General features: G+C 49.2%; 1 protein-coding gene across 2 annotated transcripts; it reads right to left on the bottom strand.

The window, feature by feature from the left end:
* Position 1: 1 nt before the first annotated feature.
* GLIPR2 (GLI pathogenesis related 2) lies at positions 2-18,934 on the bottom strand. 2 transcript variants are annotated; one of them, XM_036856787.1, is made up of 5 exons: positions 18,818-18,934; positions 9,516-9,624; positions 9,056-9,159; positions 7,129-7,206; positions 2-611 (listed from the first exon to the last, which is right to left on the bottom strand). In XM_036856787.1, exons 1-5 carry the CDS (start codon positions 18,828-18,830, stop codon positions 451-453), a joined length of 465 nt encoding a protein of 154 aa, XP_036712682.1. In that variant the 5' UTR covers positions 18,831-18,934; the 3' UTR covers positions 2-450. The 2 variants fall into 2 exon arrangements, with proteins under 2 accessions (XP_036712682.1, XP_036712684.1); XM_036856789.1 differs by lacking the exons at positions 7,129-7,206; positions 9,056-9,159 and having other exon boundaries at positions 545-611.
* Positions 18,935-27,951: the final 9,017 nt, after the last annotated feature.

The following is a 27,951-nucleotide window of genomic DNA, read 5'->3' as shown; positions in this document are numbered from 1 at the left end:
TGTGTCACATTTAATGAGGGTTTAATATTCTTAAATATCTACCAAAAGTAGATTACAATGCATGAAGGTCACATAAAATGAACTTCATTTTCTCAGCATCACAAACATTTGGAATACAGAAAGTCCAGGGATGGATATTATAAGTAAGAAAGGTACAAAAGGAGTTTGCTTAAAAAAATTTTTTAAAGTTTAAAAATTGATTTTCCCCCCCCAAAGTCCAAATAATTGCAGTCTAGGGAACCATCAAGGTAAAGGCTTCATATGCTCATTTCTTTGGTAAGAATGAATTCATGCAGAACTGTAAAACTGAGTGTGTGCTCAAGGGACCCATAGCATCACACAAGCAAGCACATACACCCACAGGGACAGACACACAGCTGAGTTTTTGTTGTTCTAGGCACTTCAAATCCAAGTTCTTAAGTCTGCCACCTTCCCGTTACATTGGACAAATTACTTCTTTGGAGGCAGGACATTTTCTTCAAAGAAGCCCTGGTTGACGACATTCCCTGCTGGGAAGTATCTAGCCACCACGAAGGAGGACCCATCATTTGCAGATGCCTTCCCCACTCCCATCTTCTTTGTATTCTTCCATACCATGGCAGTGAAATGTCCTGTAGGGGAACAGTCATGGGGAGAGGGAAACAGATTAGTTAGCAAAGCCTGGAGAGTGATGTTTCAAGGGACTCTTGAACCCCTGTGCCATCTTGCCATGCTGTTAGAGGCTTGATCTTCAGCCACCAATCAGAGGAAGGAGACACAAAACACTGACCGATTTTCTAATGCATCAGGTCCTCTCAGTCAGCCACAAAGACCCTACTCATCTCACTCTCGGATGCCCAAAGGTTTCAAGGTCTCCCAGAGATCATGGCAAAGCCCAGAGACCCCAACAATTAGGATGCCACCCTACCTGGCACCTGCTTCCACCCCTCCCCCCAAACTGTACTCTTCAAGGTCACCAATGATCTCCATGTTCCTTCCCAATGGTCACCTTTTGTCTTCATCTTACTTGACATCTCAGGAACATTAATGGAGTCGACTCTTTCGCTTTTCAAAGGACTCTCCTCTTTTGGTTTCCTCTCTTGGCATTCCTCCCATGTCACTGCCTCTTCCTCCTCCTCTTCCATCTCACTTGTGAATATTGGAGGAGCCGCATTTCCCAAGGCTCAATCCTGGGCTCTCTTATCTTTTCTTTTTGCACTCTTTAGGCAATTTCATCTTTCCTTGGCTCCCAAATTTCTTTCTCCAGCCCAAATCTCTCCTCTGTGTTCCAAACACAACTACTTACTTGACATTTCCACTTGGATGACTCACAGGCATCTCAAATTTAACCTGCCCAAAGCTCACTCTTGATTTTGGTCCCTCCCATTTCCATGACTGGCACCTCTGTGCACAAAATCCTCAGGGTGGCTCTGTATTCCTCCCTCCCGCTCATTTCCCCACAACAACCCACCATTCAATCCTGAAGAATCTAACTCCAAAATACATCTCTAGTCCGTCCACTCCCCAAACTGTGGTCTCAAGCGCAAACTTCTCTCACTGGGACCACTGCAACAGCCTTCGCCCGGCTCTCCAGCATCCACCCTTGCCTCCGCAATTCACTTTCCACTGACATAGCCAGAGTGATCATTTTGAGACATAAGTCATATCTGTTTACTTCTCTGCTTAAAAATCCTTCCATTGTTTCTAGTCGTACCTAAAATGAGAGTGAATGCTTTGCCCCAGTGGCCTCCTTTCCATTCCCTGAACACATCCGGTTATTTCCGACTATAAAGCCCTTGCACACACTGGCCACTGTATGCAACGCTCTTCTGATGACCAGCGTTTTCTTGTCCCTTAGGTCTCAGCCCAAATGTCACTTTTTCAGAGAGGCCTTTCACAATCACTCTTATTTCCTGAACACCTCCCTCCCCAGAGAGTCTTATTGCACCATTTTCCCCCTCGTAGCATTCTTACCATTTACAATGATATATTTGATATTTTGCTAATTGTTTGGCCCCTTCACTAGGCCATGAGCCCCACATGGGCAGGAACCAAATTGGTTTATTCATCAAAGTACACGCAGTGCCCTGGCACAGCCTGACACATGGAAAATGTAAAATAAACCTTGGTTGAATGAATGAATGGAATAAATGTGTGAATGAATGAAAGGCATATGGAAGAACCATCTTGGACTGAGTTCTGCCACCACTGGAAGTGCAGGCTTTCTACGTTTTGAGAGCTCTTTGAGACCTTGACAAGTTAGAGCCTCCTTCAGTTCCCTCTGCTCTGAGCCAAATAGCCCAGTTCCTTCTCAAGCTACTGCCTGTCCCTCCAGGTGCTTCTGTGGCTTGCCAAGGCTTCCCAGCATCATTCTCCCACTGTTCAGGCTGCCTGCCCCTCACTCACTGGTATTTTCAAACTGCTAACATAGCTTAGCTTCTAACTCCCCTCCTGCTTTGGGGTCAAAGAGCTGATGCTGTAACATACTCTTTGCTCAATGACCATAAATTCTCGTCTCCTGGGAGTAGAGATTGGGAGTTCATCCTTCGCACCTTTCTCATAGAGATCCTTTGACAGGTCAATGGGATATTTACTGCCATGTCACAGAATGGCATTCATTTTCGAAAACAACCCCGAAGAGATTATGTTTCCTCTTTGAGGGCAGGCACCATATCTGTCTTATTGACCACTGGGCTTGGCACATAGTAGATGCCCAATTAATATCTGATGAAGAAAGGAAGAGACAGAGGGAAGGAGGAAAATTGTGATCAGAGTAGCTAAGCTTCCAGTGGCTGGTTAGGAAAGAAAGAGGGCAACCGCTTTACACCTGTTAAGATGGAAATTATTTAAAAAACAAAACCAAATAACAAATGTTGGTGAGGATGGGGGGAAATTGGAACCCTTTTGTTTTGCTAATGGGAATGTAAGATGGTGCAGCCACTGTGGGAGACAGTATGGCAGTTCCTAAAATAATTAAATACAGAATTACCATATAATCCGGTAATTCCACTTCTAGGCATACACCCAAAAGAACTGAAAGCAGAACTCAAATATCTGTACACCAGTGTTCATGGCAATATTATTGACAACAGCCAAAAGGGGGAAAGAAAACAACTGCCTGTCGATCGATGAATGGATAAACAAAATGTTGTATGTATACACAATGGAATATTATTCAACTTTAAAAAGAAATAAAATTCCGACATATGCTACAACATGGATGAACCTTGAGGGTATTATGCTAAGTGAAATAAGCCAGACACGAAAGGATAAATATTGTAGGATTCTTACCTATATAGGTAGAATAGTCAAATTCATGGAGACAGAAAGTAGAATAGTAGTTACCAAGGCTTGGGCTGGGGGTGGTAGGAAAGGATAAGAGTTATTGTTTAATGGGTTTAGAGTTTCAATTTGGGATGATGAAAAAGTTCAGCAGATGGATGGTGGTGATGAGTGCACAACGACATGAATGTACTTAATCCCACTGAACTGTATGCTTAAAAATGGTTAAAACGGTAAATTTATGTTAAGTGTATTTCACCACAAAATAAAGAAAGAAAGAAAGAAAGAGAAAGAAAGGAAGAAAGGAAGGAAGGAAAGAGACAGGCTGGTACCCACACTCTTCCATTCAGGGAAGAGACAGAGTTGATATTTCCCATTGTGTCTTGTATTTGGTAAGGACTAAATAAACTGTCATTAATTAAATTGTGGTTTTTTTCCCCCTATAAATGAACTCCATTTTTATAATTTTGAAATTTAGGTATAGTTTATTTCTTTGCCTACATCCCTAAAAGATTTGAGGTTACTAAATTCTTTATGAAAATAAGCAAACATAAACACTCATCAGTAGGGTTGATGTGATACAATCAAAGCAAGAATTAAAAGAAAACAAACACTAAGTACAAGTATGCATCCTGACCACTTATCCTTAAGCTCATGTTAACTGCTGCTCAATACACTTTGATTCTCACCTCAGAAAAGAAGAAACACTACTTTCCAATTCACCCTTGGTCCTTACACTTTTGAGTCACATCTCTTTCCCATCTCCAGGCTGTCAGCAGCTTTGCCAGGTGTCACTGCTTCTATAGACTGTCTTGTCTTTTCTTCTTCTTCTTTTCTTTTTTTTTTTTTTTTAATTTGGCCACACCATGAGACATGTGGGATCTTACTTCCCCAACCAGGAACTGAACCCAAGCCCCCTGCATTGGAAGCATGGAGTCTTAACCACCGGACTGCCAGAGAAGTCCCTTAGACTGTCTTTTCATTAAGGCTCATGCCCTTTTTCATACAAGCCTTTTCTCCAAGAGACCACATGCTTTGGCCACTGACCCACCCACTCTCTCTGTCACCCAGACAAGGAAGAGCTGCCATTTATCCACTGGTTGCCAAGAAAATAATTACAGACACCACATGTGCACCAGCAGTGTGAATGCCCATGGAAGCCTATTCCAAACAGATGAGACTAAGTAATCTTTCTTCTGACTGGAGAGGTTTCTGCCTGCACAGAGATAATTAAGCCTGGGTATTTAGAGATGAATTAAAGGACACAACTTCCTTAGCAACCATCAGATACACATTGGTTTCTAACCCTAAACTACTAACAGCTTGGACCCAAACTTCCTAGAATATGCATTTGAAAAACAAGTTGAATAAGTTACAGTACATCCTTGCAAGAGAATAATGCATAAGAAAGAGAAATCTCTTTCTGTATTGATATGGAACAATCTCTGCCAACCTGCTGTGTGAACAAAGCAAGTGCAAAACAGATCATCTATCTGACACCAGGGTATAAAAAAGGGAAAAGAGAGCATTTATACAACTGCTGGTTCACAACATCTCTAGAATGATACACAAGAAACTGGTATTACTGGTTGGGAGGGAAAGCGCTGGAGGCCAGGGACAGAAGGAAGACTTTCCACCTTATACAGCTTGCAAATTTCATGTCATATAAAAGTATCATTTATTCAGAATAAACAAGGCCTACTCATTAGAAGAAAACATAAAGGGACTGCAAGAAGCTATTTTTCTCCGCTCAGCACAAAGCACAGAACAGTGTCCTTCATCACAAGACTTTGACCCAGGTGGGGTGGGGTTGGGACAGATTATAGGATATTTCAAAGGCCTTTTCACCTACAACATGGACTCAGGTCAGGGAACCCCTGAACCATGGTGCAGCGAGAAGCAGCTCTGGGGGAGGCTGACTCATGGGGGATGGGCCTGAGCATCTTTAAGGGTCTTGCGAGCCCCGCTTATATCACCACCCAAAGCTGTGCTCCCGTCTGAGGATCAGGCTGTGTGTGACCCCAGGCATTGTCCACTGGCACCTGGGATGACATAGGGGCTGGAGGCTCTGGGGTTTTCCTCTTTAGGGCTGGGAGATGTGGGGCAACAGACAGGATCACAGGGGGTCAGTGATCACGGAAAGTTGAGTCCCATCTCCAGCTCTGACACTTGAGAGATTCCCACCTTGGAGCAGGGGCCATGGAAAAAGCATCAGATTGAGGATAGAAGGTAAACAGAAGTCTCTTCCCTTTTCTGGGCCTCAGTTTCTCTTCTGCAAATGGGTGGAATAAAGCCCCACCTTCAAACGGTGTAGCAGGGTTACGTGGCCATGGAGGCGGAGATGCTTTTTACTGTCAAGTGGCGTGCACACACGAGCAACGCCAATCACTTGCTCTGACACATGTCTGATTGCTCAAGAATCTTGCTCAACGGAAAAGGAGATCCAGACGCTGTGAAATAAAACGTCTTCTGGTCACTGATCTTTATGAAAAGAAGACCAGGTTCTGCCTACATGTCCTTAATCACTGGTGGCAGGTTGTCACCGTTCCCTCCCTCACCTCTCAAATCTAATTGCCACAGAACCAGCAGTTCTCACTCAGGGCCTGACAGTGGCCTCCTTGTCCTGCCCCGCAGGGCAGACGCTTCTACCTCTCCCCACACGGCTGCAAGAACCCCTGCCCAAAGGGGTGAGCACAGACCACAGGAAACGGTGACTGGCTCTGAGAACATGTCACTTCCTGCTTCTGAAGAATCCTCCAGAGGGTAAGAAGCCATAAGTGGCTCCACCCATGGGTGGGATGGGGTGGGGTAGAGGAATGGGGGGTGGACAGAGAACCCCCTTTTCAGTTTCCCTGGTGCCTTCTGGTCAGAGAAATCCACAGCCCCTTCCAACCCATCCTGGGCCCTGGGTGGATGTGAGTTGGTTCTGAGGAAAGACAGGAGCCTGGTGATTCCTGCTGAGGGGCAGCGGGGAGCCCAGAGCTTGGAGCGGCTGCCCGGGGCTTTAGTAAGCTAACCATTTACTGCTCACCGGGGAGGCCTATGGCAAAGGCTGATGGTCCCGTGGCCGGTTCCCTGCATCTAAATACCGGCTCTCAGAACGGCCCATAGAGGCCTCCACCTTGTCCCTCTCCCTTGGGGACAGGGAAGAACAGGGAGTTGACCCAAGTTCACACAACTAATAGTGTCAGAGCTGAGACTAGATCCAAGCTTTCTGCATTCCAAGCTCGCCTGAATGACAAACTCGAGTATAAAGGTGAAGGGAGAATGCCTGGGAGGTTGTGAGGAGTGAGGGGCAGAGAGGAAGGATGTGGGGGCGTGGGGGGATGCGGGAGTTAAGACCAGGAGGAGAGCCAGCAGCTTGGCCCTCTTCTTGATGGCCCCAGGAAGCCCCTGGCAGCTTAATCAGGAGAGCAGCGTGGGCAGAAAGGGTCTTAGAACATTCTGGCTGCTGGGGAGCAGGCTGGATTGGAGGGGAACAGGAGCAGAAGTGGCATGACGGGTTCAAAGCGCTGAGGCGTCACTCCTGGAAAGAAACACTCAGCGGCCTTTGACATCCACAGCCTCCTTATATCACACTCCAGTCAGGTGAAGAGCCTTGAGCTGGTGGGGCAGGAATCGGCAGCTTGGGTGCTCTTGGATGGGGGGATATGTGTGTGTGTGTGTGTGTGTGTGTGTGTGTGTGTGTTGGGAGAGGTGTTGGGGAAAGAGGGTTTTGCCCTCTGGGCAAAGTCCAACCAGAGAAATATGGAAGAGGTGAAACAGGAGAGAAATGATTGATTTTCAGAGGGTTAGTTCCTCTCTGAAGTCAGACCCAAACTGCAACCCAGCCCAGGGCCAGGTCACTGGTGTGACCATGTCACTCACCTGTCCCGGAGGTGAAGCCAGGCTGCTGAAAGTTGTAGTTCTTGATTTCACTGTACCATCTATCAGCCACCTCCTTTCCTGTATGGAAAAGACAGTTTAAAACTCAGCAGCAAAATCAACCGACTCCCTATTCCTTCCATCTTCTCCCATTAACCCCAAAGCACCCATCCCACAGTTAGACATCTCATAAAGCACCAACGAGCTGACATGGGGACTCCTGCTCATGAGCACATCCAGGCTGAAGGGAGGGCCTTGTTAGGGGTTGGGAGGAGCCCTGGCCTCAGGTCAGGGGACCAGCATCTGTGTCCCTGCCCTGACACTAATTCACTGTGTAATCCTGGGCAAGGCCTGCCCCATTCTGTACAATCGGGTTGAATGCAACGTACTCCAAGGGCTTCTAATGATGCTCCGAGTTTCCGGGAGACCACACCCTCATCCCACCCCAAGTCTGGCTCCTGAAACACCCGCAGGAGGAAATGTAATTGGGCCGGTGGGTCAAGGTCTCCACTGCAGGCAGAAGGGTACTCCCCTGGAGCATCCACTGGCCACAGCATCTCCCTGGGAGTGGCTCATCTCAGGGCCAGAGAGCTGGGAGCCTGGGACCTCAGAGCAGTAAGTCTTGAACTTGAATGAGTGCACGAATCACCTGGGGCTCTTGTTAAAATGCAGATTCTGACTCTGGAAGATCTAGGGTGGAGCCCTGAGTCCGCATTGCTAACAAGTTCCCAGGTGCTGCTGCTCATCTGTGGGCCACACTTTGAGGAGCAAGTCCTTCGAGAACAGTGGCTGCATAGTGGCCGCAGCTGGGGAACTGTTCAAAATTACTGATGCCTGGGGCCTGCCACAGACGGACTGTATCAGTGTCTCGGGACGAGAGATCCAGGCACTAGTATTTTTTGAAAGCTCCACAAAAGATCCCAGTGTGTAGCCAGGGTGGGGAACCCCTGCCCTAGAGATGTCCTACCCAACCCCTCTCTGTAGAGATGGGGAAACTGGGGCCAAGGAACGTAGCAGATTTGCTCAAAGCTCTACAGGGAGCCAGTGCGAGGAGGAGCCATGTCTCCTGCTGGCTCTTTCCCACCCCTCTCCCTTCTCCCCGCCAAGGCCCACAGCCTGAGCCTGGGGAGGGGCCGCAGGCCTCAGGCTCCTGCTTTCCCGGGCAGCAAGCGCACACTTCTCCTGGAGGGACTCTGCCCCAGGGAAACCAAGAGGACTCCCAGGGCCTCCCCAGGGAACTCCCAGGAATGTGAGGCCGGGGAAGGAGCAGTCATTCTCCCGCGGGAGTTTGGAGAAAGCTTCAGAGCACGAGGTAGCTCTCTCCAGCATTTTTCCTAAAAAGCCACGACAGCCTTGTCAGAGCCAGGAAGCTCAAGAATGTTTGGTCAGTGCGGTGGGATCACCATTCCAGGCTGTGACCTTGGATGAGGAATTGTCTTTCCCATTATGATTACTTTTTCCAGCACGGAAGAAAGCTCTATTGCATTTTTCTCGTGAAGAAAGTTAATACACAAGCACTGTAAATATTTTCAGAAGAACGTGAGGAACGTAAAATCTTTCTGAGGCTGGGGATGCTTCAGGGCCCGCAGGGTCAGGCTGAGACTCAGCACAGAAACGGTCTGTCTCCCCGCCCTCACTCCTCTGCTGGGAGCTCTTCTGGAAAGGGGGTGGGGCCGGGCAGTCTGAGTCATCTCTGTGTCCCTGGCAGCCAGCGCAGGCCTGGCCCTGAGCTGGCCATCGGAGACCTTGTGGTGAGCTGCAGTCAGCTCCTGGGAGCAGACAGACAGCTCTGGGGTTCTCTCCCCTTTCTGGGCCTGTGGCTGCATCACGGCGACGACACCACGGAGGGCGCTGGGGCCCGAAGGGGCCTGCACGCTGGATGTCCTAGGCCCGGCTCAGGCAGGAGGAGGGGAGCCGAGAAACGACTCACCTGTCTGATCGTAGGATGCCCACGCCAGGTTCTCCCCGCACTGGCCACGACTGGACTCCGGGCTGTGCTTGAGGATCCTCGTGCTGGCCAGGGCCTCTGAATACCTGCCGGAGTCCACGGTGCTTCCTTAGAGTGAGTACAGCCCAGGGAAGCCCCCAGAGTAGGAGCCCTAACCTGGTGTGGCTGAGCTTCCTTCCCTGCCCTGGGCTCGCCGAGGCAGTCAGGAGCATCACACCTGCATCTTGTCTAAGCCCCCACTCCAGTCCCATTTTACAGAGCAGCAAACCGAGGCTCAGAGGAACAAGGGGACCTGCCTGGGTAAGTGGCAGAGCGGTTATTCAAGTCTGGCTGTATTTGCCCCCCAACCCACGTCCCTCCTGCCTTCCAGAGCCCATCTGGGACTGCAGCAGTGGCAGCACCGGGAAGGGCCCGAGTTGCCCGGGGCCCCGGGGGGACTCACTGCTGAGCCTCCCGGTTGAGCTTCTTGCAGAGCTTCAGCGGGGCGACGCCATGCTGCTTCCGGTACTCATTGTGGGCCTTCAGGACCTCGTCATTAAACTGCTTGGAAGCTGCAATGATTTCAAGATGGAGACTGTCTCAGCGTTGAGAAAAGAGCCACGGAAAGTACGCCAGCGGGCTTCAGAGCGAAGCCCAGCTCAAACCTCAGGCCACGTGCCCAGGCTGCTGCCCCAGTCTCTGCACATTGATGCCCCCTGGACTACGCAGGGCCCCATGGGGCATGTTAGGCCTTTGGATCTTTATCCAAGGCAATGGGAAGCGACTGAATGGGGGCGGGGAAGTGAGCTGAGGAGAGCTGTGTTTCTGGAAGACCCTGCTGGCTGCTGAGTGGGGGATGGGCTGGAGGTGCAGAGCAGATGGTGGGAGGCTGGAAAGGAAGCAGCAGGACTTCTGCAAGAAAATGTTTGAAGGAGACGGTATCTCAGAGCGGACCTACAGTGCATGGTGGGGGGTACTGGGAAGGGCTGGAGGTGGGAGCCCAGAGAGAACAGGCCTGGCTGGGGTGGAGGGGTGCCTGCACTGTCCCGAGAGAGAGGGACAGATGAAGAGAAGAGGACCAACCAGGGTAGGACAGCACTGGGAAGCGGAGAGAGGGGAGAGTGTGGGAAAGAACGCGGTGGTGGGGTGGGATCAGCTGGGCTCAGGCTTGCAGGTGAGGGAAGAGGTGGAGCCTGTGTCCAACTGGGTCACAACCTCAGAAAGAGCAAGGCCAAGAAGTGGTGAAGCCAAGGGTAGGCCAGGTCAGTAGTGGACAGAGGTCACTTCAATTCGGATCTGAAATGGAACCCCATCCATCCCACATCCTCCATCCATCTCTCCACCACTCATCCATCCACCTATTGATTCATGATCTAAGCATCAGCGTCCAAGCACCCATCCATCATCCATCCAATCCCAACCCATCCCTCTGTTCATCTGCTCTCTGAGTGCCTCCTCTGTGCGAGGTCACATATTGTATGCTGGGGGTCCAGAGACAAATCAGCCATGTCCTGCCCTCAAAGGGCTCACACACAGAAGGGAGACAGCCTTGTAAACAGACACTAGCCAACAGTGTGGTAGGGCCAAGGTGCAGGTGAGCACAGGTCAAGAGGAACTCAGAGAAAAGCAGCCTAACATGGTCTGGGGGATCAGGAAGGTGACCCCTGATTTGAGGCCCCACAGATGTCTGGACAGGAGCTGGCCAGGCTAAGATTGTGAAGGCACAGAGCGCAGCCTTAGGAATCTGGGAGTCCCCCCTCCCCCTCCCCCCACCCCCCCACCATGGAAACAGGGGTGTGAGCTGGGTGAGTTATGAGCGATGGCCACAGAGCGTCCATAACACTGAGCTAGTCCCCTCTGGAGGGAGCCTGCCCATGAGGCCTGGCCATGGGCAGGGAGGATGAAAGAAGCACCCCTCCGTCCACTGGCCCAGGTCACCTTCACCAGCCACCTTTCTCCTCCTCTGCTGTCTTTTCCCCCAGAGGCCGTGAAGATGAACCAGCAGGGGTCCTCTTCCCCTCCCTCAGCCAGATCCCCCAGGTCTCCTGGGCCTTCAGATAGAATCCCACTGGGCCTCTGAGGGGATGTGAGGGAAGAAGACCCAGGGCTTGCCCTCCGGAGCTTTGGGCTAGATGCCGACCCAGGAGAGGGAAGGAAACTGCAGGCTATGCCAGTGGTGGTTGAGCTTTAGGGGTTTCCGAGATATTGGACAGCGAGTGGTCCTGACCTCAAACATTCCAGGGCCCGGCAGGGCAGTCCAGTGGGGTCCAGTCACAGTAATGTGGAGTGGGACAGGGACAGGGGTGGGAGAGGGGTGCCGAATGCCAGGATCTGGGAGATCTGGGTTGACAGGCAGAGATGGGGAGATGCTGTGACAAAGGCATGTGGGTGAAAACCCTGGTGATGGTAACTGGGCACAAGGCAGAGGGTGGAGCTTCCACTTGAAGTCTCAGGCCTCTGTGGCCAAGAGGCCGGCCAAGCCCTTGTTGGTACAAAAGACAAGGATTTCGGGTTTATTGGAGGGAGGGGGGAAAAGGGAAGGTGCTGTCTAATGGGTATAGAGTTTCAGATCTACAAGATGGAAAAGTTCTGGAGATCTGTTTTACAACAATGTGAATATACTTTACACTACACTAAAAAATGGTTAAGATGGTAAATTCTATGTCATGTGTTTTTTACCACAATTAAAAAAAAAGATTGTGGGTTTAGCATGTTCCTTGGATAATGGAGTCACAGGCTTTTAAAGAATATCTCAGGTGCAAGTGGCGGGAGCCACAGCAACTCATGGGAACCACACTGAGGCCTCGCTGACAACACTTAAGGAGTCAGCTGGGTGGCATGGCGGCCAGAAACCCACGGGCTCCAGGGCGATGCGTTGCACAAGCCAGTGTCCAGCTGGAATGCTTCACCCAGCCCAGCCCCCACCTTGCATTAGAGGCAGTGAGAATCTGAAGTGTGTTCAGAGATGGTGATGAGGTGAAGGAGGGGCTGGATATGTGGTCTTATAAGGGATGGTTGCAAGTACAGGAGAAGATCAGACTTTGGAAGACACCGTAGAGGGCCCTGCTGAATTCTGGGGCACCACAGGGCAGAGCTGGGGCCAGTGGGTGGAAAAGCCAGGATGACAGATTTCAGCTCAGCCTAAGAAAGATCTTTCTCTCCATGAAAGCTTTCTGAAGACTGAAAAGGCTACCTTGCAAGGTAGTGAGCTCTCCAGCACTGGGGGCAAACAAGCAGGTGATGCCTCTCAGAGGGATTCAGGCACTGGAGACCCAGTCAGATGACCTTTAAGTCCCTTCCAACCCTGAGATCCCATAAGGTCCCATCAGGGTAGGGGTGAGAGGAGGCAAGATGACCGACTGACCCCAAACTTCCAGGAGTTCATAGCTTGTCTAAGGAGTGATCAAGGTAAGTGTATGTGTCCATGCAAGGGCAGATGTGGATACACACAAAGTGGCAGAAGGTCTCTATCTGAGTGACAGACCTGGCCAGGCCCATACTAATGTCCCTTCCAGCTCCTATGTCCCAGGCAGGCCACGGTGGGACACTACAGGAGATGCATGGGACTGAGTGGCATGGGCAATGGTGACCACAGATGTATCAGGGAAGGCTCCCTGGAGGAGGTGATGAGGAGACAAAAGCGCAGAAAGGGCCAGTGTGGAAGGGATCTGGTGTATCCCGGGGCTGTGAGGAGGAGGTGGAGATAAGGGGAATGGGTGGGTCGCTAAGGTGAAGCCCGTTTAAAGACAGCTCTGAGTGCTGGGGTGAGGATACACTGGACTCTGGAGTGCTCAGGCCCTGCAGCCTCCTTGGCAGAGGGGACATAAGGCTGCCAAAAACTAGGTCACTGCACTCCCAGAATGTGGGAAGTAGTGAAACAAAAGTGAAAGTTCCTGTGCCCAATCTAAGTTCGTGGCCCAGAAGCTGAAGCCAGTCATTGTCTCCAGCAGAGCCAGTGCCCTGGGCCAGGGTTCCTAGGGAGGGGTCAGGAGGGGTGCCCTCTCTCCCTGCGCCTGGCTGGGAGGCCTGGGGGCCCCATGACCACACCCCTGGCTGACTCACGAGTCCCCTCCCAACACGGCAGCCAGTCCCAGTCCAGGCGGCCCCTGTGAGCAGAACCGCAGCCTCAGGGAGGCAAGATACCACTGATGACCACACCCAGAAAGAGGCACGCCTCACTTTTTCAGAAAAACCTGAGAGCAGATAAACATAAGGAAAAAAGGAGTCAAAGAAAACCCACCAATCCCTGCATCAGGCAGGGAGAGCCCTCAGAGCCACCCCATGGTTGGGGGGGAGGGGAAGGGAGGGATTATGCCCTCATTTTGTGGGAGGGTAAACTGAGGCTCAGAGGTCACACAGCCTCAGGGTACCAGCCTGGAATGAAGGAGGACCTTTCTTCTGCTCGATGGCCAACCATTCTAGGTGCCAGGCCTGTGCAAGATCTGATTTACTTCTCACCACCACTGTGGGAGCTTCCACTACTGTACCCATTTTTTGGATGAGGAAACTGAGGCTCAAGAAGGAAGTAACCTGTCCACATTCCCACAACTGGTCCAGAGGTAGGCCCACGAGGAGAGAAACCTTGCCCTTAACCCCACCCCACCCCAAGGGTCACGAGACAGAGGAAATCATTGAGAAGAGAAAGAGAGGGCCACCAGACCCAGGAGGAGGATCAGCCCAGTGGGGTTGGCAGCCGCCTTCAAATCTCTGAGGGGAAAGAAGAGGAAGAAGGAAGAGGAGAAAAGAACTAAGATTTCTCAAGAGCCTCCTCTGTGCCAAGGCCTTTATAGACAGACCGGCATGAGGGGCCCTAGAGGAAAATCAGGGGCTGTGGAATAGAAGCTCCAGGGGGCAGACCTGGGGCTTAAGGCCAGAGCTGTTGAAAGGTGGAAGGGGCTGCCTGGGCCTGGCTCCTGTGGCTGAGGGAAGGCGGCAGGCCAGGGCGGTCTCTGCTGCGTGGAGGGTGCAGGCGTCTTGGGTGGGGCTGGACTGGGGGCTCTTGAAGGTTCTTTAGGGCAGAGCTTCTAACTGTTGAATAAAGACTCTAAGGAGGTCCGTGCCCCTCCTCCCTCGCAGCTGGTGGCTGGGATGGGCTCCTCCCTCAGCATCCATTCTCTTCCGAGGCCTCCCAGAGCCCAGCTGACTCATTTCTCAGCCCTCTCCAGACTCCCCGCCAGAGAGGCCCAGGACCGTCAGGGGCCAAGGCAGGAATTATGGACAGGCCCCTTTGGTCCCCTGGCTAGAGGCTAGAAAGCCTTTGGGGCAAAGCTGGTTTTGTTTGGTCCCCTGGCAAGAGGCTAGAAAGCCTTTGGGGCAAAGCTGGTTTTGCTAGTTTATCAGGAAGAAAGAATAAAAAGTTGATTAAAAAAACAAACATATATACACTAATATGTATAAAATAGATTAATAAGAACCTCTGTATAAAAAATAAATAAAATAAAATTCAAAAAACAAACAAACAAACAAAAAAGCAATGAGTTCCAGATGAGTAGCTCTTTTCAGCTTGGGTTCCAGGAAATTCAAGAGGCAAATCCCAGCTCTGCCTTTTACTAGCTGTGTGACCTTGGACAAGTTGCTTAATCACTCTGTGCCTCATGGACTCCATATAAAAAATGGGGATAACAGTATTCACCTCACAGGGTTGTTGTGAGAATTAAATAAATTAATCTTCGTAAATGCTTTAGAACAGATCTGGAGCAAAGTGAACAACTATAGTTCAACTAAATGTCAGCTATAATTATTATCATTACTGTTGGGCAGAGGAGCCTTTAGCCTCCTGGCCTTGGGCGAAACTGCCCCCATCAGATCCCTTCCCTGATTTTAACAGGAGCAGGGCTGCTGGTATTTAACTTGGCCTTTGATGACCTCTTTCAGTACCTCTGAGCTAAGATATTTACTGAGTAAGTGAGCACAAGAACAAATGAATGAGAATCTCACACCATCACTGGGTAAGCCTGAGGACAGGATTCTTCTCATTACAGAGGAGGAAACTTTGGTCTTAGGAGGACATGTGAATTGCCCGAGGTCACACAGTGAGTCCACATTACAGCCAGATCTAAGAATGTCCCTCCCTTGCCCCGCATCTCACACACTTTTCACCTTACATACATCTTCCTTTCCCTAAGCAAGAATGACAAGGATGTCCCAGTGTATCGGCTGCCCCTTTGTGATGGGCAATAGTCACTGAAGGGCTGAAGGAGCCAGGGCAGGGAGAGCGCTTGTTCCCACCAGCAGACAGGCGGTCCCCTCTCCAGCCCTGCCTGCCACCACTCAGGCCTGCCCACCAGCACTGGGCAAGTCCCTGCCCAGTGCCGGGGCCCTGCTTCCCCACCTGTGTGAGAAGGCAGGATGACATCTGTGGTTTTCAAAATAGCTTCAAAGCAGGGAAACCCTTTCTTTGAACCTTTCTTTGGAATCAACAGATGAAAACGGTACTGCTGGGACTGACCTGGCCACATGGCCTCCCCCTGCAGAGGTGTGAGGGCCCTGCTCAGTAGAAAATTCCTGGATTAGTTGGTCCCTGAAGGTCTTTCTGCTCTGATAACCTCTGGGGCTGGGAGATGTGGGTCAGGAGGGTGTGTGGATGTCCCTAAGGGCCAGAGTCCAGGCTGAGAAGCAGGATGACAAGTGGTCATTGTGGTAGAGGGGACAGCGCCCAGCTGGGAAGTCAGAGAGCTGGGTACAAATCCCAGTTTGTCCACTTATTGGTCAGGGTGTGAGCTTGGGCGAAGTACTCAACCTCTTTAAATCTATTCAGCTGCTAACAACTGCCTCACAGTGCTGTTACGAAAATTAGTAACATATGAAATACCCAGCTCCAAGCCTGGCACACAGCAGGAGCAGAATAATTGGTGATCGCTATTATTAGGGAGTATATTAGAGGCTTCCACTGAGCCCCAGGCCATTGCCTTTCTCTGCTCAGCTGCAGACTGAAGCCCAGCAGGGAGACCAGGGCCAGCGGCCGGACCTGGAAGTCTCTGAACACTGGGCCAAGTGACTTCTGGAATTTAAGCTGTTTTGGTTATGTGACACTTTTCCAGCAATGCCCGCTACCCCAACAACTCTGGGGTATATCTGAGGTTGAAGATTAAAAAGAGATGGGCTCCTATGCAGTGATGAGGAAACTGAGGCCCAGAAGAGGCAAGCTCCTTATGAAGGTCTTTATGGAACCACAAAAAGCCCCTGTATGGATACACGTCTGTGATGCCACCTGTCTTTTGGGCACAGACAGCCTCAGGCTGGTGGCCTGGAAGATCAAGGTTGGGCCCGTGTCACCCAGAAAAGTCATTTTCTCTTGGGGACCCTTAGGGGAGCCAGATACTATCCAGGGGGCTCAGAGTCTTTGGGGGGGGGCAGGGAGACAAATCAAATACATGTGGCTAAGGGCCAGCATTCTGGAAGGTCCCTGGGTATATGTGGAGGGTGGGCATGGGAAGGGGGGTGGAAACTGCCTGAACCACCTCTAACCTGTCTTCCACCACCATCCTGCTCAACTCGGCAACTCCAGTCCTAGAAGGTGTCATCACCTTCCTGCACCCAGATTCATACCGCTAACCTTCCCTTCTTATTCACAACAAGTTAGTCACCAAGTCTGCTCGAGGCTACCATCTTGAAAATCCATCCCTGCTTCCTCTCCAGTCCCTTAGACGTCTCTGTCATCTCTTGCCTGAGTAACTGCAGCAGCCTCTCCCACCTCCACCCTCTTCCCATCTGATCCACCCTCCACCCTGGAACAGCTCTAGTCCTTCGGCTTTTAGATCGATGCTTTTCAATGGTCCCCCCAGGTCCCATCGGAAAAAGTCCAAAGTTCCAAGACACTCTGGGGTCTGACCACCTCTTCCAGGAGCCTTCATTGGATGCTTGGGCAGAGATTTCCCCCTCCCCTGAGCTCCCACTGCTCTTCACCTGTACCTGTCTGTGGCTTAGATCACTTTCCACCTCTTACTGGAGCCATGTGGTGCCTGTCTATCCCCCCAATCCACTTTATGGTGTATTTCATAATCCACATGAACACTCCTGAGGGCAGGGGCCATGCCCTCCGCAGCACTGGGTCCACAGCTTGGTACAGAGCTGATAGATGGTGGAATGGAAGGATGAGAGGGAGGGAAGGAAGGATGGAGGGAGGGAGAGAGGGGGAGAGGGATGAATGAACAAATAGAAGATAGGCACCCAGCAGTTCTGGAAAACTGTTTCTTAGGGAAGAAGCCAGAAACAACTGATTAAAATGTAGCTTTAGAGAATTTGTGGATTTTCTCCTAACCTATAGAGAAAGGAACTGATTTCCCAAGTAGGGATCTCAAAGTGCCCTCTCACATCTGCCATGCTCATGTCCCCGCCCTCCTCTCCCCACATCCGCCACCTATCACATTCTTCTTTAACTGCATGTCACCTTTCCATACTGTAAAAGACCCTGGGGATGATATAGGCCATCCTCCTTGTATAGATGAGGAAACTGAGGCACAGAGAAGGAAAGGGCTTTGATCGAGATCACACAGCAAGTGATTAGCAGAGTCGGGGCTGAAAGCCAGACCTGTAACTACAGATAAGGGCAGGTTAGGACCAATGCCAGAGAAAGCTACTTACTCCCAACACTGGTACCTCATAAGTCCAGATCTTGAGGACAGATTCAAGAAGAGACCCAGCCTTACCCATCTGAGGCTGACAATCTCAACTTCCCATGAAGCAGGACTTTTGAACTCTGTTCAAAAGCTGTTCATTAAAAAGCCTCCTGTGAGGCAGGAACTATGCTGAGATAGACATGGTTCCTGGCTGCCCAAAGTGAGGAGTCTGTGGGAAACAGGTCTTTGCCTGGATAGTGTCCCAACCTGACTGCTGGGAGGGCTGCAACAAAGAAGACACCAGGTGGGGAAATCGGGGTGGGCTCCCAGCACAGGAGTTGAGCCGAGAAAGATGGGGAGGATTTTCAACTTCACAGAAGTGGGAGAGGTGGAGTGCTGGTGGTGGTGGTGAGCTCTGGGAAAGGGAACCCAGGGGAAGAACTATGCCCAGAGCATAGCTGAGTGCAGGGGGAGGAAACGGGCGATGATCAACTCCCAGAGGGCCCCACCGTGGGGCTGAAGAATGTGTACTCTTTCACCTGCAGACAATGGGATGGAAGGTGTTAGGGAATGACGGGACTTCACCGGGACAGCCACCGTGGTGAGGATGGGCCGCGACAGGTCAGAGAGAAAGGGGAAGCCGTTGTTGGCAGCCGTGTGTAGCCTGACTGAGTCTGGCACGGGGTAGGGGTGGAGGGGCGCTTAAAGGAAGAGGGACAACGACAGAAGAAAAGGATGCTCAGAGCTGTCTTTCGGAGGGTTGGTCGGGGCAAGCTGTTGTGCAGGAAGAGATGCTGTCACAGTTCTGTGGCTTTTTCCAACTCTAACTCTGTCCTGAAACAAAGCAAAAGCCACGCCTTGGCCGGACGCTGAGCGCTAATCCCATCAGCGCCTGGAAGCCCTCCCTGACGCAATCTCTGGCTCGCAGACAGGAGGACCCTCCCTCGGTCTCGCCTTCCTCCCTCTCTCCCGAGGGCCCGACGGCCACCCCGGCTTCCTGGCTGCCCCGGAAATTGCCCGCGTCCCGAGCCCCTCCATCCCGCACCCAGTGGTCCCGGAGCGCGGCCGGAGCCGTGTCGCCCCGGCGGAGGCTGTCGACCCGCCCTCCGGGGATCCAGCCCACCGCGGGAAGAGTGACAGTGAAACCCCGGAGCCTGGGGCTCCGAGCCATCCCCGCACCCCGGCCCGGCTGGCCCGGCGGGCTCACCTGATTTGCCCATGGCAGGCTCCGCGCGCTCCTCGGCTCCCGCTGCGCTGCGCTGCGCTCCCTGCCGGCCCCGCGCAGCTCCGAGAGCCGAGGAGGAGGCCGGGCGGCCGCAGCCCCACCCCCGGCGCGGCCCGGCCCCCGCCTTATAAGGCAGCAGCAGCTGCAGGAGAAGGCGCCTGGGGCCACCCCGCCGGCTTCCTGGAGGAGGCACCGCGCGCCCGGCGCTCCGCGCGCCTTCTCGCCCTGCTCCCGAGAACTTGCCCCGCGTGGGGACCCCAGCGACCGCTCAGGGCTCTCCAAGTGCGGACGGGGAGCTCTGGGCCTCCTGGATACCTGTGCCTCTTGGGACACTGAATGGGGATGCAGAGGGAAGCCCAGGCCTCTCGCCCTGTTCCTGGTAGATGTTCAGCAACTGCTGCGCTGCGGGGACCGCGGGGCTCACAGTCGAGGTGTGAGGGTCGGTTCCGACCCGCATCACCAGGGGTCGGTGCTCTTCCCGCCGCGGCCTGACCCCCACAAACCCCTAAGGCCGCAAGCATGCCGCCTTCCCCTCCGCAGGGACCCCGGGCTCCGAAGGGCGTCTCCGTCCTCTCCCCAGCACACACCCTGTGGTGCGAGTCCAGGTGGGAGATGCGCGCTCCCCAACCCTCCTGCGTGGCCGTCCCGGGGAGGCTCCTGCAGCCCCGCTCTGACCTGTCCTCTTGTCCCTCGTTGCCTGTCACACCAAGCCAAATCCCCCACCCCTGAAGTCAAACTAGACTTTTTTGCGGGGTTGGGAGGGCTCGCCAAGCGGCTTGCGGGATCTTAGTTCCCAGACCAGGGATCCAACCCGGCCTGGCAGCGAAAGCGCTGAGTCCTAACCACTGGACCGCCAGGGAATTCCCCAAAGTAGACTTTCTGATATTCCCCAAACAGGTTCTGAGATTCCTCGCCTCCTTGCCTTCCTCAGGCTGTTCCGTCAGCCTGGGCTGCTGGCCCATCTCTGCCGGTTCAAGTACTACCCTTCCCTCAGGGCGTATGGGTCCCTTCAACTTCCAGAGGTCCTGACCTTTTCTGGCCTTGGGGCAGTGGTCAGTACACACCTGGCACTGGGGAGACTTGGTCTCAGTCACAGCCCCACCCCGTGTGAGAAGAGTGGGGAATAAAGACATAGCCTGGGGCACCTGTGTGAGATTCCGCAGAGTAACTCCTTTTTGGGGAAGGGGCTCAGTAAACCCTAATTGAAGGAAGCTAATTTTAAGACCTTTCAATAAGTGGGCACTGAAGTGAACTGACTTGCTTATTTATTTATTTATTTTTTCTTACTTGCTTATTTTAAGGGTAGACTTTTTTTTTTTTTTCTTTTTTTTTTGGCTGCGTTGGGTCTTCGTTGCTGCGCACGGGCTTTCTCTAGTTGTGCCGAGCGGGGGGCTACTCTTCGTTGCGATGCACGGGCTTCTCATTGCGGAGCACGGGCTCTAGGCGCTCAGGCTTCAGTAGTTGCGGCGTGCAGGCTCAGTAGTTGTGGTGCACGGGCTTAGCTGCTCCGCAGCGTGTGGGATCTTCCCAGACCAGGGCTCGACCCCATGTGTCCCCTGCATTGGCAGGCAGATTCTTAACCACTGCGCCACCAGCGAAGTCCCCATAAGGGTAGACTTTTTAACACCAAGGGCTTCAGATGTCCAGTAGGGCAACAGCAAGGCTGGGCACTGCCGTCTTTACTCCCTCGCCTATGTCAGGCAAATACATTTACTGTAGTTTCATACTTTCAAACAGCATCAGAGGGGACCAAGTTGCTGCCCACTCTAAATCCAAAGAGACTTCTGGTGCTAGGTGGGGGTCTAAGGGTCTAATTCCCTCTGTTCAATTCCTCTCCCATTTTGCCAACAGATCCCCATTGAAATGACCAAATGAACCCAGTAGGAAGAATTCCATGTCACCTCTAGAATCTCTAGAAGGCAGTTTCCATTGTAAACAAAACTTCAAGGAGGTGCATGGGCTGAGATAGCTGAGCACAGTGGAGCCACTCACTGCACACAGCTGGAAGCCCATGTGGGGACCAAGTTTCACTCACATCTCCTTGTATAGAGTTGAGGGCTAGAGGTGAGAGCCTGAGAGTGGGTGGGGGACAGAATCCTAAGTAGTGGCATCTTTGGAGTCTGTGCAGGGTGGGATGCTGTGGCCTTTAGAGCTGGCTTTAGCAGCAGGCACGGGGAAGGGACAGTGTGCTGAATGGAGTTATGTCAGTGCCAAAGTTGACCCCTACCAAGGGCCCTGGGCTGGTTGGAGGGGGAGTCACTGCCTAGCTGGCCCCAGAGAAAAGAGATATGGCAACAAAAGTCAGATGGAAAGAGTGTTTGACCCAAGTTATTTTTTGTTTGTTTTATGTCCTATTTAAGAACTCCTTACCTACTCCAAGATCATGAAAAGTTTCTATATTTCTTCTAGAAGTTTTACAGTTTTAGCTCTTACATTCATTTTGATTATGGTGTATGGTGTGAAGTCAGGGTTGTAGTTCTCTCTCTCTATGTCTCTCTCTTTGTTTTCTTATTTGGCGTATAAATATCAAATTGCTCCAATAGAATTTCTTGAAAAGATTATTCTTTCCCAACTGGCCATATATATATATGGGCTCTCTATTCTATTCCATTGATCTATATACCTATTTTTACTAAGACCCCACTGTCTAGATTACTAGAGCTTTATAATGTCTTGAAATCAGATAGTGTAAATCTACCCGTTTTTTCTTTTCAAGGTTGTTTTGTTCCTTTTAAGTCCTTTTTATTTCCATGTAAATTAAAAAATCAGCTTGTCAATTACTTTAAAACAAAACAACTAAAAATAGCCTGCTGAGATTTTGATTGGGATTGCCTTGAATTTATAGATAAACTTGGGAAGAACTGTTACCTCTTAACAATATTGAGTTTGCTGATCTACCAGCATGGTATATCTTTCCGTTTATTTATATCTTCTTTAATCCCTCTCAGATATGTTTTGTAGAATGTTGATCTATAGTTAGTTTTCTATTCTTGTAATGTCTTTTTCAGACTTGGGTATCAGGGTAATGCTGGCCTTATAAAGTAAGTTGGAAAGGGTTCTCCTGTTTTCTGGAAGTTTGTATAGAATTAGTATTATTTCTTAAATATTTGCTGCAAATCATCAATGAAGCCATCTAGGCATGGAGGTCCTTTTTGGGGGGGGGCAGTTTAAATGATAAATTCAGCTTTATTAATGGATATAGAACCTTTCAGATGATCTATTTCTTCTTGAGTGCGCTTTGGTAACTTTTTCTTGGTGGTGGTGGTGGTGGTGGTGATTTTCCTCCTTAAAATGACCCCCAAGTGAAGTGCTGAAGTTCTGTTTAGTGTTCCTAAGTGCAAGAAGGCTGTGGTGTGCCTTAAGAAGAAAATGTACATTAGATAAGTTTCTTTCAGGCATGAGGTATAGTGCTGTTGGCCATGAGTCCAATGTTGATGAATCAACAATATATATTAAATAGAATGTCTTTAAACAGAGACACACATAAATCAGGGTTATTATTGATTGTCGGACAAAAAAAATGTGACTAGAAGCTCACAGGAACCTAACCCTGTACTGTCTCTAGGAGCAATGGTTCAGTATTCTCTAATTCAGTGTTCCCGGCAACTTTATAAAGCATAATTACTGCAAATAATGAGAATCAGCTGTACTATTGATCTCAGAAAAACAGCTTTTGGGTTAATTGATTTTCACTATTGTTTTCCCATTTACAATTTCATTGATTTCTCTTTATAAATATATATATGTATATATATATATACACACACACTTACTTTGGGTTTAATTTGTTCTTCTTTTTCCAGTTTCTTAAGGTGCAAGCTGAGGTCACTAATTTTAAGCCTTTCTTCTTTTTCTAAAATAGTTAATTAATTAATTTTTGTCTGCCTTGGGTCTTTGTTGCTGCCTGCAGGCTTTCTCTAGTTGTGGCAAGCGGGGGCTACTCTTCATTGAGGTACGTGGGCTTCTCATTGCGGTGGCTTGTCTTTGTTGTGGAGCACAGGCTCTAGGCGTGCAGGCTTCAGTAGTTGTGGCACACAGGCTCAGTAGTTGTGGCTTGAGGGCTCTAGAGCACAGGCTCAGTAATTGTGGTGCACAGGCTTAGTTGCTCCACGGCATGTGGGATCTTCCTGGACCAAGGTTTGAACCCGTGTCCCCTGCATTGGCAGGTGGATTCTTAACCACCACACCACCAGGGAAGTCTGAGTAAACCTTTCTTCTTTTCTAACATAAGCATTTAGTGCTATAAATTTCCCTCTAAGACTGTCTTTAGCTGCATGTCACCAAATTTGATATGTTGTGTTTTCATTTTCATTCAGTTCAAAATAATTTCTGACTTCCCTCGTGACTTATTCCCTGTGACTTATGGGTTATTTAAAAATGTTATTTAGGGACTTCCCTGGTGGTGCAGTGGTTAATAATTCGCCTGTCAATGCAGGGGACACGGGTTCGATCCCTGGTCCGGGAAGATCCCAGACCATGCTGCGGAGCAGCAAAGCCTGTGTCCCACAACTACTGAGCCCGCGTGCTGCCCGCACGCCTAGAGCCCACGCTCCACAACAAGAGAAGCCCACGCACCACAATGAAGAGTAGCCCCCGCTCGCCACAACTAGAGAAAGCCCGCACACAGCAACGAAGACCCAACACAGCCAAAAAAAAAAAAATGCTATTTAGTTTCTAAATATTTGGGAAACAGTATTGTTTAATGATTTCAATCTTTTATTACACTTACTGAGAGTTGTTTTATGGCCCAGAATGTGACTTATCTTGGTAAATATTCTGTGTACCCTTGAAAAGATTGTGTGTTCTGTTGTTATTGGGTAGAATATTCCACAAATGCTAATTAGATAAAGTTGATTATAGTGTTGTTCAAGTCTTTTATATCTTTACTGATTTTTTGTCTACTTGTTCTATCAAATATTGAGAGATGTTGAAAGTTTCAGCTATAATTGTAAATTTGTCTGTTTCTCCTCTATATTCTAATCAGTTTTGCTTCGTGTACTTTGAACCTTTAAATAAAAAGGTAATGCTCCAAATAAGGAGCATAAATATTGACAATTCATGTATCATTTTGATAAACTGACTCCTTTGTCATTATGCAAGGATGCTATCTCTGGCAATACTCCTTCCTGTGAAATCTCTACTTTGTCTGATATCAATATAATGGTTCTAGCTTTCTTTTAATTAGTGTTAGTAGGTTCATTTAATTTGCATCCTTTAACTTTTTCTTCCTTCTTTCAGCAACCCAGAAGACTACTGTTTTACATAGCAAAACACCATTTTGCTGTTGTGTTTTATAGAATTATAGCCTTATTGGCATAAAACTTGATATTGACTTATTTGGAAGGTTGTATATATTGACTGGCATACAAAAGACAAAATTTGCACACATAGGCAAAAACTGTATACTTTTTGCTTTATTGCAACATTGTTCACACTAAATCTAATATATGTGAAGTACTTAGAACAGTTCTTGACAATATTAAGCACTGTAGAAATGTTTACCACCACTCCATTCTTTAACTTTTAACACAGCTCTTTCTTTACATTAAAAATGGCTAGCTTGGGGGCTTCCCTGGCGGCGCAGTGGTTGAGAATCTGCCTGCTAATGCAGGGAACACGAGTTCGAGCCCTGGTCTGGGAAGATCCCACGTGCCACGGAGCAGCTGGGCCCGTGAGCCACAACTACTGAGCCTGTGCGTCTGGAGCCTGTACCCCGCAACGGGAGGGGCTGCGATAGTGAAAGGCCTGCACACCGCGATGAAGAGCGGTCCCCGCACCGCGATGAAGAGTGGCCCCCGCTTGCCGCAACTAGAGAAAGCCCTCGCACGAACCGAAGACCCAACACAGCCAAAAATAAAATAAAATAAATAAATAAAGTAAAAAAAAAAAAAAAAAAAAGTGGCTAGCTTGTAGTTGACAAGATGTAGTTGGGTCTTTCTTTTTATCCAGTCTGACAATATCTGTCTTTTAATTTGTGTTAAGACCATTTCTATTTGATAACATTATTTTCAAATTTCTATGGAACAAATGCAAGGTTGACCAAATATTAGGCCTTAAAGTAAACCATGATAAATTCCCGAAAGTAAAAACTGTTCAGTTAAATTTTCTGAACACAATATAATAACACTAAAATTTAACAAAAGATTAACTGAAAAATTTTGAACTATTTAGAAAATTTTAAAAATCCCTCCTAGAGCACTGAAAGGTGAAGTCAAAACAGGTGTTCAGAGATGAATGGCAATTAGAATACTCAGTTAAGAGCCTGGGGCACGGACTTGAAGTCATGTGGCCCAAATCCATGTTCTGGCTCTGCTGCCCACTGACTGATATGATCCAGGTGCTTGAAAAGAAGACAGTAATACCTATCTTAGAGGATTTTTTTAATTAAATGAGATGCTACTTAAAAGCACTCTTTAAAAATCACTTATTTTTGTGTGTGTAATATTTCACAGTCCCAATTTAGATATGTAATAAGGTAACTTTTTCTCTGTATAGATCTAGTCCAAATTCTGCTGATGGTAGAAAACTTAAACTTGCATATTGACAGAAACTCAGTCATATCTATTTTAGTCTCTTGGGGATAAATATTCAAGCAATCCAGAACCTTTCCTGACCCCTCTCTACACCTCTGGGTCAACTCTTCCAGACTCAGATTCTTGGGCAGGAGCACCTGTTTGGCTGAGCCTGAGTCACATGCCTTCACACAAGCTTTCAGAAAGAGAACAGAGGAATGTCTGCCCCCCTTCAGCTTCCATAGTTAGATACAAGATCTTTTACACTCATACAGAGACTTCTCCACATGCTGAGCAGCCAAAACCCAGAAGATGTCTACCATATCTCCCTTTTCAGAAAGGGAAATTTTGTTTCTGTCCTAAATGCTTCCCCAGAGTGTGCTGCACTCCATGATTCAGCCCTTCTCAGTGTCTAAAGTCTTATATTCTTATGAATTCTTCCCTAAACTATGGTTTAAGATATGTATAATGCTTTAAGCCCTTCAGCCTTTGGGTCTTGATCTGCAGAGTTATTTGGAATAAAAAATTCATTGTAATAGTTCAATGGGTAGAAGGCCATGGCAACTAGAAAAGTGGGGGAAAGAAAAACCTTGGCAGAAAATCTCCTTATGTTATTGGGTTAGGCTCTCTTTGTTATTGTTGTTAGAAAATATATGGGATGCAGCCAAAGCTGTACTTAGAGGAAAATACACAGTATAATAAATATGAGTATAGCTTTGAATTAGACCTAAGTTCAAAATATCCTTACTCTGCTACTTACCAGCCATGTGACCTTGGAGAAATTATTTCATCTCCTCAAGCCTTAATTGCATCAACTATAAATGATATTAATAATACTATTTATCTCAGAGAGAGGTTGTGAGAATTGCATGAGGTAATTCATTTAAAACACTTGACCACTATGCTTGTGTGAAAGGAATCCTTGGACAATCTTGAGAAAATGGTCTAGGAACCTTCTTGGTCATTTTTCACATGATAATTCTTCCAGTGGGAACCGTCAGTAGAAGAGCATGATACACAAGGCTTAAGCTGTACTAGTTCTATGAGATAATAGATGTAAGATATAACCAAGCATGGAGTGTTTGCTAGATTTTACATTTTGCTGATTTGTAGTATGTATTCCTGTTAACATACAGACCAAGTTTATCTCTCAGTGTTCCAGATGGAAAGAAAAGCTGTAGTTAGATGGCATTGCTGTCAAACTTGGATAAGCAAAGGAAGGTAAGAAGGTGGAAGGGAGAGAAGCAGTCGCCACAGCATATCAATGGAGCCAAACTCTAGATGAGTCTCTTACTGTATCCCCTTCTTAAGAGAGGACACACCCGACTCTCTGCCCAGAGCTTGGAAACCAGTAAAGAGAGAAGCTTCACCATCAAAGGGCTGAGAAAAGTGTCTATAGGTAGCGACTTATTACTTTTTTTTTTGGTCTGCACTGGGTCTTTTCTTCATTGCGGTATACAGGCTCTTCATTGCAGTACGCAGGCTTCTCTAGCTGCGGCACACGGGCTTCTTTAGTTTTGGCTTAGTTGCCCCGTGGCATGTGGGATCTTAGTTCCCCAACCAGGGATCAAACCCGTGTCCTCTGAATTGGAAGGTGGATTCTTAACCACTGGACTACCAGGGAATTCCCCGTGACTTATCACTTGATACCTCTTTGATTTGAAAATAAAGGGACTTCAAGGAAAATCCCTTCTTACTGATAACTGTATTGCTGTAGACAATGTTTGTGTCCTGCTGATATTCATATGTTGAAACCTAATCCCCCAATATGCTGGAATTTGGAGATGGGGCCTTTGGGAGGTGATTAGGTCATGAAGGTAGAGTCCTCATGAATGGATTAGTGCTGTTATAATAGAGACCCCAGAAAGCCGGCAACCCATTTTAAAAGCACCCAAGTATAGACTTATTTCACTAGACACATGATCAAATTCATTTTATTATGAGGATTTTGTCCCTTTACATGCGACAGCCTGGGCTGCTTTAGGAAGAAAATGAATACTCACGTTGAGGAGGGTACTTGCTCTTGGGCAGCTCCTTGCTGATGGGGAAGGTGAGCTGGATCCTGAAGCCTGGTCCTCTGCTTGGGAGGGGAAGTGTTCTGCCATAGCCTGAACAAGCGCAGCCTGTAACTCTGCTCCTGCCTGAAGCACTACAGGCTGGGAGTGCGTTTGTGTGACTCAGGAAGGGGCAGAGGGCCTGGATCCTTTCTAGGTCGTGGAGGGGTGGGGAGCTGGGGAGAGAGTCTGGGAAATGTGGGCATGAAGAAGGGCTATGAGAGGAGGATAGAGAGGAACTGCGGAGGCTGAGTGAGGTCAGGAAGGTAGGCGTGCTCAGCGGGACCCCTCCAAAAGTTTAAATCAAGAGGGGGGTGCACTGGAATGAGGGGGCAGATACTGTCACATCTCCCGTCCTCTTACTTGGCATTGCCCTGGTCTGTTATGCTGGTGTCTTCTTTTGCTCCACTTCCTTCCCTAAATTGACTCCACGCCCTGCTCTCTGCTGGGAAGGCTGACCTGTATAGTTGCAGCAGGCTCCCTTGTCCTCTGGCTTCTGACAGGGTTCAGCAATGGGAGGAGACCTGAGGGAGGGGCAGGACGCCTCCTC

Source organism: Balaenoptera musculus, chromosome 6 (genome assembly GCF_009873245.2).
Source record: "Balaenoptera musculus isolate JJ_BM4_2016_0621 chromosome 6, mBalMus1.pri.v3, whole genome shotgun sequence".
NCBI classification, from domain to species: Eukaryota; Metazoa; Chordata; class Mammalia; order Artiodactyla; family Balaenopteridae; genus Balaenoptera; species Balaenoptera musculus.
Note: the sequence above shows the minus strand (reverse complement) of the source record. Positions and strands in the feature narration are given on the sequence as shown.

Coding starts and splice junctions, on each gene's coding strand:
- GLIPR2 (XM_036856787.1), bottom strand. Junction 9,160..9,515: donor CTCAACCGGGAGGCTCAGCA/GTGAGTCCCCCC, acceptor GGACTCCGGCAG/GTATTCAGAGGCCCTGGCCA. Junction 7,207..9,055: donor GGCATCCTACGATCAGACAG/GTGAGTCGTTTC, acceptor TTTTCCATACAG/GAAAGGAGGTGGCTGATAGA.